This window comes from Pimephales promelas, chromosome 18 (genome assembly GCF_988280905.1).
Source record: "Pimephales promelas chromosome 18, fPimPro1.hap1.1, whole genome shotgun sequence".
Taxonomy (NCBI): domain Eukaryota; kingdom Metazoa; phylum Chordata; class Actinopteri; order Cypriniformes; family Leuciscidae; genus Pimephales; species Pimephales promelas.
Genome location: NC_142786.1, coordinates 1,973,810 through 1,986,402, shown reverse-complemented (window position 1 = coordinate 1,986,402; position 12,593 = coordinate 1,973,810). Strand labels below are relative to the sequence as shown.

At 37.8% G+C, this 12,593-nt stretch overlaps 2 protein-coding genes across 7 annotated transcripts in view; one reads left to right on the top strand and one right to left on the bottom strand.

Moving 5' to 3' along the window:
• The window catches only part of LOC120483403 (histone deacetylase 9-B), a 39,956-nt gene extending 37,068 nt beyond the window's left edge, over window positions 1-2,888 (bottom strand). For 2 of the 4 annotated variants that reach the window (XM_089122827.1, XM_089122829.1), the window contains exons 1-2: window positions 2,656-2,888; window positions 1,743-1,803 (exon numbers count right to left, since the gene is read on the bottom strand). The gene's annotated coding sequence lies outside the window, so the exon portion shown is untranslated. The remainder of the gene's footprint in view (window positions 1-1,742; window positions 1,804-2,655) is intronic. The other 2 variants (XM_039678403.2, XM_089122828.1) reach the window with 1 other exon arrangement.
• A 1,752-nt stretch (window positions 2,889-4,640) lies between these two features.
• Window positions 4,641-12,593, top strand: part of snx13 (sorting nexin 13) — a 30,946-nt gene continuing 22,993 nt past the window's right edge. Inside the window, exons 1-3 of one of the 3 annotated variants that reach the window (XM_039678368.2) lie at window positions 4,641-4,797; window positions 12,044-12,156; window positions 12,249-12,351. In XM_039678368.2, the coding sequence (XP_039534302.2) occupies window positions 4,786-4,797; window positions 12,044-12,156; window positions 12,249-12,351 (228 nt within the window). In that variant the 5' untranslated portion in view covers window positions 4,641-4,785. Of the gene's footprint in view, window positions 4,798-12,028; window positions 12,157-12,248; window positions 12,352-12,593 lie in introns of those variants that run through there. The other 2 variants (XM_089122736.1, XM_039678367.2) reach the window with 2 other exon arrangements.

Here is a 12,593-nt window from a genome sequence, read left to right as displayed (position 1 = left end):
GGCGGTGGTGAGGGGAGTCCTCGGCATCTTGGCGTGCACGGAGAGGATCGCGGAAGCTGGCGTCCCCGGTTTTAGGAGGCTGGAGATGGAACGATCTGCGGATTGCGATGGAGTTTCATCAGCGACGAGAGAATCGTCATCGGAAGGGAAAAGCTCTAACTCAGACATGACGGCACGAGGGCGGAGTCAAATGCTGAGAGACTTGTCGTGAGACATGAGGTGAGAGAAGCTTTATTTATACCGGCTTCCTTTGAGTTGATTGGTTGATTACCTGAACATGCTCCTCCCGAACTTTGTTTACATAAAACTTCATTTAAACACACAAACACACTCATAAACGCACACATGCATCTGTGGAGCATTTCGTGTCAGATTGCAACAGCGCCATCTTGAGGCTAAAAAGTGCAACAGTGTTTGTGTGTGTGCTTCTGTTCAAAAGGGGTCAGCAATACATTTTTTCAAAGAAATAAATGATTTTATTCAGCAAGAATGAATTAAATTGATCAAAAGCGACATACTATTATTTTGATACCAGATTAGATTTATTTTGAACTTTCCATTCATCAAATAATCCTCAAAATGTATCGCAAAGCTGTTTTCCTAACATTGATAATAATCACAAATGTTTGTTGAGCAGCAAATCATCATATTAGAGTGATTTCTGAAGGGTCATGTGACACTGGAGACTGGAGTAATAATGCTGAAATATTTTAAATTAAAACAATATTTCACAATATTACTGTTTTTAGTGGATTTTTAATCAATTGAGTGCATCTTTGGTGAGCAGAATAGACTTTTTAACTACACATGTGTTATGTGAGTGTGTTTTGTATGTGTGTGTGAAGGAAACATCATGCATATGTCAGTGTGTCAGGAATGTTACTGGTCTCCACCCTTGGAGATTTGAGGATGGATGAGCCAATATAAAGCTGAGGTTTTCTGTGTTGACATCACTCAAACAATCACACCATCTGCGTCACTCGACACACACTCATGAACTCATTTCAAAACCTCTCGGTCGAGACTCAGTCACACAATACAGGCTACAATATCAGCGTCTACACCGATACACACTATTATATATAGACCTTATGCACCAGAGAAACGTGGGCGCCGTCATCTTTAGAATATTGTCTTTGAACTTCCGGTTCTGTATATTTCTATGGCATCGCTGTCGAGGAGTAATTAGCTGGTGAAGTGGATTTACTTATTGTAGAGTTAACAAAAGTTATCATGAGCATTGTAATGTTTATCAAAAGCAGATGTCGAACGGGAATTTTTTTTACGAGCAGTTCATTCATACCTATGCAAGACCGCTGTGAAAATACAAACCGGAAGTCAAAAACGAGCGCAGTGCTGAAAAGGGGCGGGGCTACATAAGGTCTATACCCGTTCTGACCCACGTAATAGTCATCAAAACTATTTTAATCAGTAACTAATCCGTCTTCCATTTATATCTACCTTCAGTCCAGGTGTGTGTGAGAGCATGGGAGAGGTCAAAAGGTCAAGCTACTACACTTCTTTTATTGGCATCAATGGTTCCATGAGGAACCTTTTATATTTCCATTCTACAAGATTCTCTAAAGCGGAAAAGGTTCCATAGAATTTTAAAATGTTCTTTACACTAAGAATTAATGTGTTCTAAAACTATTGTGCATTGCTGTGAAACCTTCATTTGATTTATTTATAAGAAATGACATCATTTATAAAGCTCTGCGTATATGTGAGTGATGGAGAGGTACCTGTGTGTATGCTCACCGAGAAGTCAGCCAATGATGAAGAGCGTACAGCATCACGTGACTCCTTTAACAACAAGAATAAACACATTAAACCGCTTAGAGATGCAGATACAGCCGCTTATGTAATTGCATGCAAATCAATAATTGCTCTCAGCCAATACAATGGTTGGATATTTTTCCTGTGCATTTTGTTATTTTGCATTTCACGTGATGGCTGTTCAGTAATAGTGTCAGACACTCTTCCTCATCAGACCTGTTGATATAACCTGTGGATCTGATCTTCACCCTGTTGCCGTATTCACATGGATGAATCATGTGAAACCTCTGTGCACCAACGCCTTCAAACTGAGATGCTCTGGAGGAACAGCTTCAGTGTGTGTGTGTGCTGTCAGTTCTATTTATAGCTCAGTGATGTGTCCCTCATGCATCCTATGAGGAGACGATGCTGGATATATTCTGTACCTGTTACCAAGAGCTCGAAACCCTTCTTTAAGGGGAAACTACAAAAATGATTCAGATTTCTTTGCATGCAATATATGTTTTTACAGTTTACTATTATTAACTGTATTATAAACCATTATATATATGCTACATTTAATTCCTAATTGCTCTAATTAATTCCATTTAATTGCATACATTCATTACAGTGCAAATGTCGCATAAATACATGACCCTTTTATGCAAAAGCAAGTTTTTAAACAAGATCTATCTATCTATCTATCTATCTATCTATCTATCTATCTATCTATCTATCTATCTATCTATCTATCTATCTATCTATCTATCTATCTATCTATCTATCTATCTATCTATCTATCTATCTATCTATCTATCTATCTATCTATCTATCTATCTATCTATCTACAGTATCTATCTATCTTCTATAGGTGGATGATAAAATGAGACATGCACTCACCTGAATAAGTATATGTCTGTTCCTCCTGCTCGTTAATGGGTTGCTATGAGAGAAACGATGGCGATCACACACTCATTCATAAAAACGCACCCGCGGATCTCCAGCGCGCGCCGTAGACGAACCCACGCGTGCGCGCGCGCAGCATCCAGACGCGAGATCTAAAAATAGCGCGTCGCGCAACAGAAGAGACGTAGAATCCCAACACACTGACTGCTTCTCACATCACACTGCTGTCTTATATCACTCACGAGATGCTGACAGTGAAAATAGCGTGATGCAATGTGTGACATGATGACCATGAGCCCTTAGGACATAATGCACAGGCTTTCACAGATAAAATCTATTTTGCTTTATTTTAATTTTATTTAGATTATCAGCATCAAAGTTAAAGTTGAATTGTTGAAAAACTGTTCCAATAGGCTAGAAAAGACAAATAAATCACAAATTAGATACTTTTGTCTGAGCCGTTGAACTTTGTCATCATTAAATCCTACTGTGGGGAAAAAATAATGTCCATATGTTATTTGTTAACTATAAGCTACCCATATATGCCTAATCATGACAGATCAGCATGAGTGAGCAATTATTTAATGCATTCCATTTTTAATCATCACTGGCTAATATGCAGAACAAGACTTCTGTAGGCATCACATCAATTCATGTGCATTCATCTCCTCGTCTATTTCTGTTTTTGAGGTCATAAACATAAATAAGGTCCAAAGTTTATTAAGGATCATTCAGTGACGCCATGTCTCGCGTCAGCCGGTCTTTATCTTGTTGTGTGACAGATCATGGAGGAAACACATTAACATTTACTATAAAATGAAGACATGTAATAGGCTTACCTGGAATCTAAAATGGAATAGAAATGTGAAGATTATTCTTCATTTGCCCTTCAGTAGCTAATGTACTACCTCTGATGATGGTTCTTCATCACCCCTGTCTACAGTGTGACCCGAGCCGGGCTTTGAGCAACTGGAAACAGGTAATGCTAATGCAGTAAAGCTGATTCATATTGAATTTATTTATATAAAAAGAATATATATCAAGCTTTCACACCACACGAGCCATTACAAAGATGTGTCCTAAAACATTTTGCCTATGGTCCCATCAAGTTATTTGTTCAAAATGTCCAGTTTTCAAACTTTTGGTTGTAGCCTACAATCTAATTATTCTGCAAACATGAATGTTGTCAAAACATTCTAAAACAAAAAAAATTGCTAGGCTACATTCATTAATGTACTAACGTTGTATAAACATTATTAAAGACTGATAACTTTATTGGTGGAGTGTTTGTTCAGAACAGAGCGTTCCCTGTTAGCTGGGAACATCCTTTATGTTTTAGCCATGTTTACACATAATTGGCTCTACTTTAGTGTAGTTATTGACATATGCCATGTCAAAAGAAAGAAATGAAGAAAGAAAATGCTTAAGTTGTGCACTAGAACACTTTTAGAGTTTCTTTGTCACATGTTGAGAGCATTGAGCTGAATCAGTGCTGGTTCAGCGTTAAGGCGAAGAAGAAAAATCAACAATACGAGGCACTTTACATTGTTACACAGGTCTGTGCTGTTTAAATTAGCTTTTCAACCAAATATAATAAATCATGAGTCATGGGTAAGAAAGTAGTGTCATCATCACACGCTGACCAATCACAGGTTACGCTACAGGTAACTTTTTTTGGCTAGTATGCCCACTCTACAACGCACAGCGCAGGGAAGACTACGGTCCTGTTTGAGAGAAGAATAGCCTACGATTTGGCTCACGTCTAACTAAAATTATAAAATAGGCTAAATTCTATAGGAGTCTATATAATTTTAGAAGCTATTTAACAATAAATCATGGTTATAATATTTGGCAGAATCGTAGCTTCGAAGGGAATCTTCCGGGTGATTGAATTCTGCCAACCAATCAGCGCCCGCTATTCTCATCACGTGACCTCTCCCCAGAAGCGCTCCGGAGTGTTTGCTTTGCTCTAGTTTGCGTTGCTTGTGTCGAGCTCGCGCTCATGGCGGCTGCAGGGTGGGCGCGCGCAGTCCTCAAGCGCCTCAGTTTATGAACGTGAGAAGAAAGAAAAACGCTAATAATGTGGCGGGGATAAACCAAACAACCGTTTTTACATTTTAAATAATGTTTGCAGAGGTAAGCCATGGTTTTCCCTAATTGGAATCTGTTTTGTCATTTTATTGAATTTCCTGCTGTGTTAGCTTAGCCGTGTGTTACCTGAGCAGGTAAATAAACACACACACACTGAAGTACACACACAGTTACACACATTAGCACACCCACGCGCGTCTTGTGTGCAGGATTACACAGTAATGCGATGGGATTATATGTTTCTGAGCACTGACAGTAAGTCTCCAGCTAGCTCAGCTAACATCAGCTGTGTCTGTTAACGTTACATGAATGTGTTTACATGAGTAATGTGTGTATGTGAGAGAGAGACAGTATTGGGGCCATGGGTGGAGATGATGGGGTTTTGTGTGCTTTCTGCTTGTCTCAGCTTGTTGATATTGAGATACGTCGTGGTATGTGTGTTAAACTTATCATACATATGTGTACGTGTCATTTGAGCGTATGATTATGTATACATTACTAACGTATGTTGAAATAAATGCTAGTTTTTGCGTGTATGGGTGAAATAAAACCTTGCGAATCTTGCAGTTCAGGTTGATTACGATGACACACCTGACAACAGACACTGGATGTGTTTATTAGTGTCATATCAGTATCTGAACTTGATGTGTTGATACTGAAAACTCAATGTATACAAAGTAAAACCTTGAACCTGCTTTAGTTGTGTACAGTGAAATTTAGTTGTGTTTACGATGAAAAACCTAATCCTGTTTGTTTTGCACTTATTTTAACCTACCAGTATGAGTATATGTGTGTTGTTTACTAAAAAAACAACAACAACAATATACTAAATTATAAACACTTGTTTTGGATAAATGTTATCCTCCAGATTGTAATGTTGGTTAAAAATGATACCTGATTGTATGTGGTGTTTCAGTGTTTTTGTAAAGTGTAAACATGTAATTTGCCTTTAAGGCAGTTAAACCCGTGCAGACTTTGTGTCGGATGATAAAGCTGGTCACATTCACCCTGCTTGAATGACGCTGGTCTTGTTGTGTGTGGATTTTATTGCAGTTTCTGAGCATATTTTTAAAGTGATAAACTTGTTTAGACTATGCAAACATTGTGGTATGGTTGGTTATGGTGATAAGATAACAGTGTGGTTTCATTACACTTACTGTCTGGATGTGTCATTTCTGTTTGGGACATTTGCAATAAGCAGACCGTCTGTTTTTTTTTTTTTATCGTTTTCAGGTGCATGTATGCAATTTTAGCATCAAATCTGCAATCAAGAACAACAGGAAAAGTCATAGAAATTAATTTGTGAGAAGTCTGGGAATTTCGTGAATTGGTGTGTTGCCTTTTGTTTTAGCTGTGAATGAGTGTTTCAACTCGTAGTTAATCATGAAAGGCCTGAAAGAGTCAAGAGGCTCTTTTGTTTTGTTTTGACAAGCTTGCCAATTGGTTGCAACGCACGTCACATTTCATCAGTGGAAATGTAAAAGTTGAAATCTGTCTGTATTTCGTCACTTGATGACAGGTGGATGAGGTGAATCCTCTTGAGTCACCTGACCCGCTGTAAGAGCGTCCTCACGTGTCTCTGCTGAGAACGCATTCACTCTGTCTTTGCATTTTAGGGCTGGACCTCGAAGTTAATGCACTACAGCAAATGTTTTACTAGCCCGTGGCGCTGATCCAGAGAGTTTCATGTCAACCTGCTGTGACGCATGTGATGTTATATTACAGGTCATTTCGTTTGTTTGCACTTGCAGTAAGTACAAGTAGAATAGAATCATATAGAATTATATAATATGTTTGTTTTTTTCATTCCTTTTGCTTCCTCTGTAAATTATAAGTAGCCTGTGCGTTTGTGCGTTCGATGCCGCTGGGTTGTGTGTCAACAGAGGAATGCCAAACTGTAAATGTCCAGCACTTGACTATCAGACTCGTGTTACGACACGAGTAGCTCAGCTCACCTGCAAGCTATCCCAGCATGCTCTCTGTGTGTGCCCTATTTATGCCCATCAGAGCTGTGAGATATATGCTGATGTAAATCTTATTATCTGATCCTTATCAAAGCGTGAAGCTCCTGGTCATGGTGTTGAGCCAGAATCAGACCTAGAAATTGGCGATGAAGAGAGTCAAACAAAACCTCCCCAAACACGGCTCTTACTAAACGTTTCTGAATGGCAATTTGCCTATATTTTTTTTTAACTTTATATACGTTTGTTTTACACAAAATAGCATCAAACTGACTGGCTACTATATACACAAACAGCGTTGGCATTCGTTTACCTTCTTGATCAAATCGAAAAATAACGTCATAAAGTATATACATGAAAAATACATTTACAACATATAAAAATGTAGGTCCATATTGTTTGTTGTTGACACGAAATAGCATAACTAAGTGGCTGGCTATAAATAAGAGCCGAAACGTGTTTTTTAGAGCACACGGAAAACTTCCCACAGTCAAGGACGTTCTCCAAATAGTTAGATTGTATGTGCAAATCTCTTTATCTAAAAAACACAATGCACAAACTCATAATATTAACTAGTCCATGACATGTATTGTTGGAATTTTTTCAACTTGGATAAAACTGTGAATGTTGGTTGAGAATTTTCTCTCATTGCTTCATGTTGTAGGATTGATGTAGTGGAAAACCTTTTGGTTCTTTCAGATGTCTTGTTTTCCCTCATACCACCTGATACAGTTTTTTTCTCTGTTTTCTGGTCTGGTGTCACTTTTTCTATGACGTTTACTTGCACACATTGAGACCAAATGCAAAGCAGACACATCATTTTGAGGTAGAAACATCAGGACTGTTTAGTAGCCACTACACTGGCTATTTAATCAGTTAAATTGATCATTGTTTAGTATTTATTTACTCAGCCATATGTTGTTCTGTATGATTGACTTTATTCCAGAGAGCACAGGAGAAAGCTTGAATAATATTCTGCTCAATGACTGTAACTTTCATGCTTCATAATGAGCACAAAATCACCTTTAAAATCACCTGGATGACTTTAATTTCAACTGATCATAATTTAAGTCAATGTGCACTGATAATCTTCCCTTCAAATTAACAGTGGACTGGTGCAAACATTAGCAATAATGACTTGAATATCATCACAGAAGTTGTGTTGACAATTTTAATGGTGCTTTTTTTGTCATTTTAGGCAAGAATAGTCTACAGAAATGCATGTGTGTCCCATGGAAGAAATTACATGATGAGAGTGAATAAATTATGACAGAAGTTTCATTTGTTTCAGTTTTAGACTAAATGATATTATTGATTTCTCAAATCATGAGTCTGTTTACTGAGTACTTTACTAAGTAATCAGATGCATGCTTTTACATACTGGACAATAAAACCGGTGATAAAAAATCCCACAGACACTCATTAAAGGATGGACCCACCCAAGCCATGTCTAGAGACAAAAGATCCAAAGACTTGAGGGTGCGAGTCGTAGCCCTTAATCCGTATTCACTTTATAGCCCTTAATCCTGTAACTGTGGACAAATGTGGGCACAGAGGACTCAGGTGGGATCCTAATTTTTATTTATTATAAATGTTATATCTTCGATAAAGTTTTGTCTATCCATTTATGGTGTTTTTTTTATTTTGGGGGTATTTTTTGAATTTATTTACTTCAAAAAGTACCATATTTTCTATGTAAATGATGCTTATTTTTATGTTTTTTTTTTAACTACATTAAAATATCATTCCAATAAGTTCTTAGCGCTAAAACCTAAAGATGAAGTGACTTTGCCGTCACCTGGTGTCTTATTTTGGCTTATTTTAGTATGCTCTAAATTACAGTTTTTCCCATTCATTTCTATGGGTGCCCATTTTTGACCCAAATACAAGATTAAGGAGTTTTTTTCATCCATTTAACATTGTAGAATTGAGTAAAAAAAAAAATGTGTGTGTTCAGGAGGCAAACTTAGGAAAAGTAGCCAAGTCTTGTACCGCTCAGATTAAGGGAAGTATTTTTAAAAATAAATCAAAACTATTTTGCCCACATTTGTCCAGAATACGGTTTTAGGGTTTGGCAATCATCATCTTCAAAAAAAAAAAAGAAAAGTTTATGTTATATTATATAACTTAACTGATATCGTTCAAATGTAATTTTGTCTTGCTCTAATATCATCCACCATGGCGTCGTGTCATGTAAGCTGGTGTTTTAGCTGGAATAGTTTTGCAGTCCTGTGACACAGCACACATGTGAAAGCCTGTTTGTGTGTCCCTTTGTGTCTGTGGCATAGGATGATCTAGAACGCTACAGCAGACTCCAGAGGGGTTTGTTATGCATTTTGCCTGAATCCACATGATGTCAGCTCAAGTCATGAATGATCTGCTGTGGGTTGAGGGATTCACAGGTGACAGGTCAGGTTTGTGCAGAGTTAAATCAGTGCTTTTACCTGGTCTAATAGTCTTGTGTAGCCAGACATTTAACATTACAGCTTTTTCTGGACAAAAACCACACACTTTGACAGGGAAAGACCTGATGTGAAAGATGTGATTTATCTTTTGCAGTCTTTCTTTTCTTTCCTTTGCCATTTCTTTTTTTTTTTGCACTTTATTTTCTTTTGCTCTCATTATTTTCTTCATTATGAACATTTCCGGGGTTCTCAGATGCACAAGTTGTAGTTTTGTAAACCTCTACACTAGTGGTGAACGGAAACTACAGCAAATATCGTTTTTGCATGCTCATTTCCTCCAATTGCAAAAGAAAAATCCACGACAAGAGTTTCTATGACTTTCCAAGAATACAGAGAGATTAATTTACATTAATCAGCTGTATTGGAGCGTTAACTACTTTTCTTGTTAATTTAATGCCAGGGTAATATAACAATGTATGTGAATAGATGCATAAAAAACAATAAATAAAAAATAAAAAAAAACAGTGGTTTTATAAATTCAAACTTTTCTACTTGTCTTTAAAAAAAAAAAAGGTTATAAAAAATGTCAATGTTATCGTTACCGAACAATATTAAACATTATATCGGTCGGGTTCATGTTGTTTTTTAAGGAATATTGCAGTATTTAATATAAATGATTTATCATTTTGTTAATTTCAAGTGAGACGTACTCTTAAATCCCAATAACTTCCTCGGGGCGACATCTCACATGAGATCCACCAATAGCAAACCAAAACAAATCAAGCCCCGCTCTACATTTATTCTTGTTCCAGAAGCTTGGATATACGGCGCAATAGTGAAATAAACACTATCAGAACTTCTGTTTCATGCCGACTTTAATAACTGTGGAAATGCGTCATAGCATTAGCATTAACTTGATCATATTTTTGGGTGATGTTTATTTAACATGTCAGCAGGACATACTCCAGGTCTGACCCTTCAGATCTGAGGCACATGAGGTGTGTGTGTGTGTGTGTGTGTGTGTGAGCGATCGTCTCAGGAGAAGGAAGAGAAAGGGCAGAGATTGGCTCACTGAGTTTCCTGTCCTGGAAAAAACAGGAAACCTGTCCACTGGACACATTCTCTGTCACACTCGATTCATCGGTCTCCTCTCTCATATAGTCTTTTAAAAACCTTTAGCCGTCTGCAGAAAGCTCCAGCAGCCATTTCAATTCTTCTGGGTCTTTGTTATGATGATGATGATCAGGAGCAAAATGCAACTTTTTTTGCATTTTGGCGTGTTGTTCTGTACGTTTGCCACTTGAATTGCAATGCAAGAGTGATAATCTGACCGCTGATGTTTTGATCTGGCAAGAGTGAATCACAGCAGAGAATATGAATGTTAAAGAAAAGCTCTCTTTTTCTACACATTAATGTAAATACAAAAAAAAACACAATGAGTCTTGGTGTTTTTGTGACGGGTGTTCGCAGCAAAACAGTTTTGTCCTAGAGATAAAACATTCATTTAAAGGGCACATATCATGCAAAATCCACCTTTTTAGCCCTTAAATGCATTTTGTTGTATATTTGGAGTGTTTATAAGAACAGAAAAGATGAAATTATTCTCTTCAGGTGCTTCGTTTATATCTTTATATTCTGTTTTGGTCATATTTTTCAACCTCTATGACGTTTTTTGAGCAAGTGCGTCGCCGTATTTGTAGCGGAACTGCCAAATAAAGACGTCGACTACCGGGGTCCAACACTTCGAGCAATCCGCCATTATTATTTCTCGCTCCGATTTTGTAGTCCGAGCTCAATGATGCAGATGTTACGATAGGGCAAGTCAAAATGTTCGGTTGTTGGATGACCTGAAGCACTTCAAGGCTTCCCACTTCAACAACCTCCGCCAGTAACGTTATACAGAAGGGTTTGCCGATCGACTTCGTCTGAATGAGAGGTAAACTCCTATCTTTGGAGACGACGAACAGAGCATTTCGATAAGCTGTAAATATCGTTAATAAAAATAAAGTACTTTACTTTCTTAAAACACATGGTGGTCGTGGTTTAGCAGTACCTTTGTCTTTCTTCGTTTTTATTTTGAAGTCACATTACACGTCTGCAGTTATTATTATTGTTCTCGAGTTTCATCAATGGTCATTTAGCTGCTGTGGTTTCATATTATCAATACAGATTGTTTGTGGTAAGATTAGACCGTAGTCATTTATCTTGTTAGTGTGCTTGTTTTAACAAGAGAAATAGTCGACTTTCACTAATAACACAAATCAGTTAACTCACATTGTTCTGCAGGTTCGTCGTCGTCTTTATCGACTCGCTCGCTCTGGCTCGAATATGTAAGGCTTGATGGACAAGTCTTCCGTTGTTGACATCTTATTAACGTGTGAATGAAAATGTTCTTTAAAGGTATCGAATATAATCGTATATCCCTAATCAAACTACAATAATGGCCGACAGGGGAGTTGAACTGACCGTGAACTCATCGACCTGGAGAGCGGGCGGGATGTGACGCATCTCCTTTTTATTTAAAGGGGCCGCTTTGAAACGGGTCGCTCACAGACGCACATCAGAAAAGGGACCTGTGGAGCTATAATAATGAGGAATTCAGACCTAAGCGTTGCAGTTATGTTTTATATAGACCACAACGGTATGATTTATATGTAAAAATGAATGATTTAAAAGCATAATATGTACCCTTTAATGAAGTTTCATTTCAGTGAATTTTCCTCAGTTCACCTGCTTTTGGAAAAACATTTTACACCCTGATGTTGATTTATGTTGAGTTTTAGTTATCTGCAGTCATGTCCTCTCTTCTGTATTTTCAAATATAGGGCCTACTTTATTCATGATGCTTTCATTCTGATCAAGTAACGTCCTTCAAAGTGAGCACTCGCAGATAAGAAATAATGCTGTTAGCTGTGTGTGTTTCAGGCCAGTCTGTCCATCTGGGGATGGGGGGGTCTGGGAGTCGTCCTCTTCCTCATCTCATTTGGACCCTTTGCCATCTTTTATCTGGCCTTCTACATCCTCTGTTTCATTGGCGGGTAAGTGGATCCCAGATTAGACCATCTGTAACACCTTTTGATGCTCTATCTATCATGATGCTGCAATGCAATCTCTCTCTCTCTCTCTCCAGGGGTTTTGTAGTGCTGCTTTTATTTGGAAAGACAAACTCAGAGAAACACCTGGAAAGGTGCGAGCACTCCTACCTGCCACCTACACAGGCGGCCATACTGAAGGTGTGCAAACACTCGCATCTGTCTTCCTTCTGTGATTGCATTTTAATTTATTATGTTTGCCACAACAGGATTTGTGATGCATTTAAGCAATAAAGCATGTCATTTTTTTGATTTGATTTATTGGTTTATTTAAAAGGGGACAGTGCAATTTCACAAAACGCATGAACAAACATGGTTAAAAAAGCCAGAATTAGCCAAAAGGCTATTTTTCATCTGTAGTCCCCTGGCCAAGATGTAAAAAA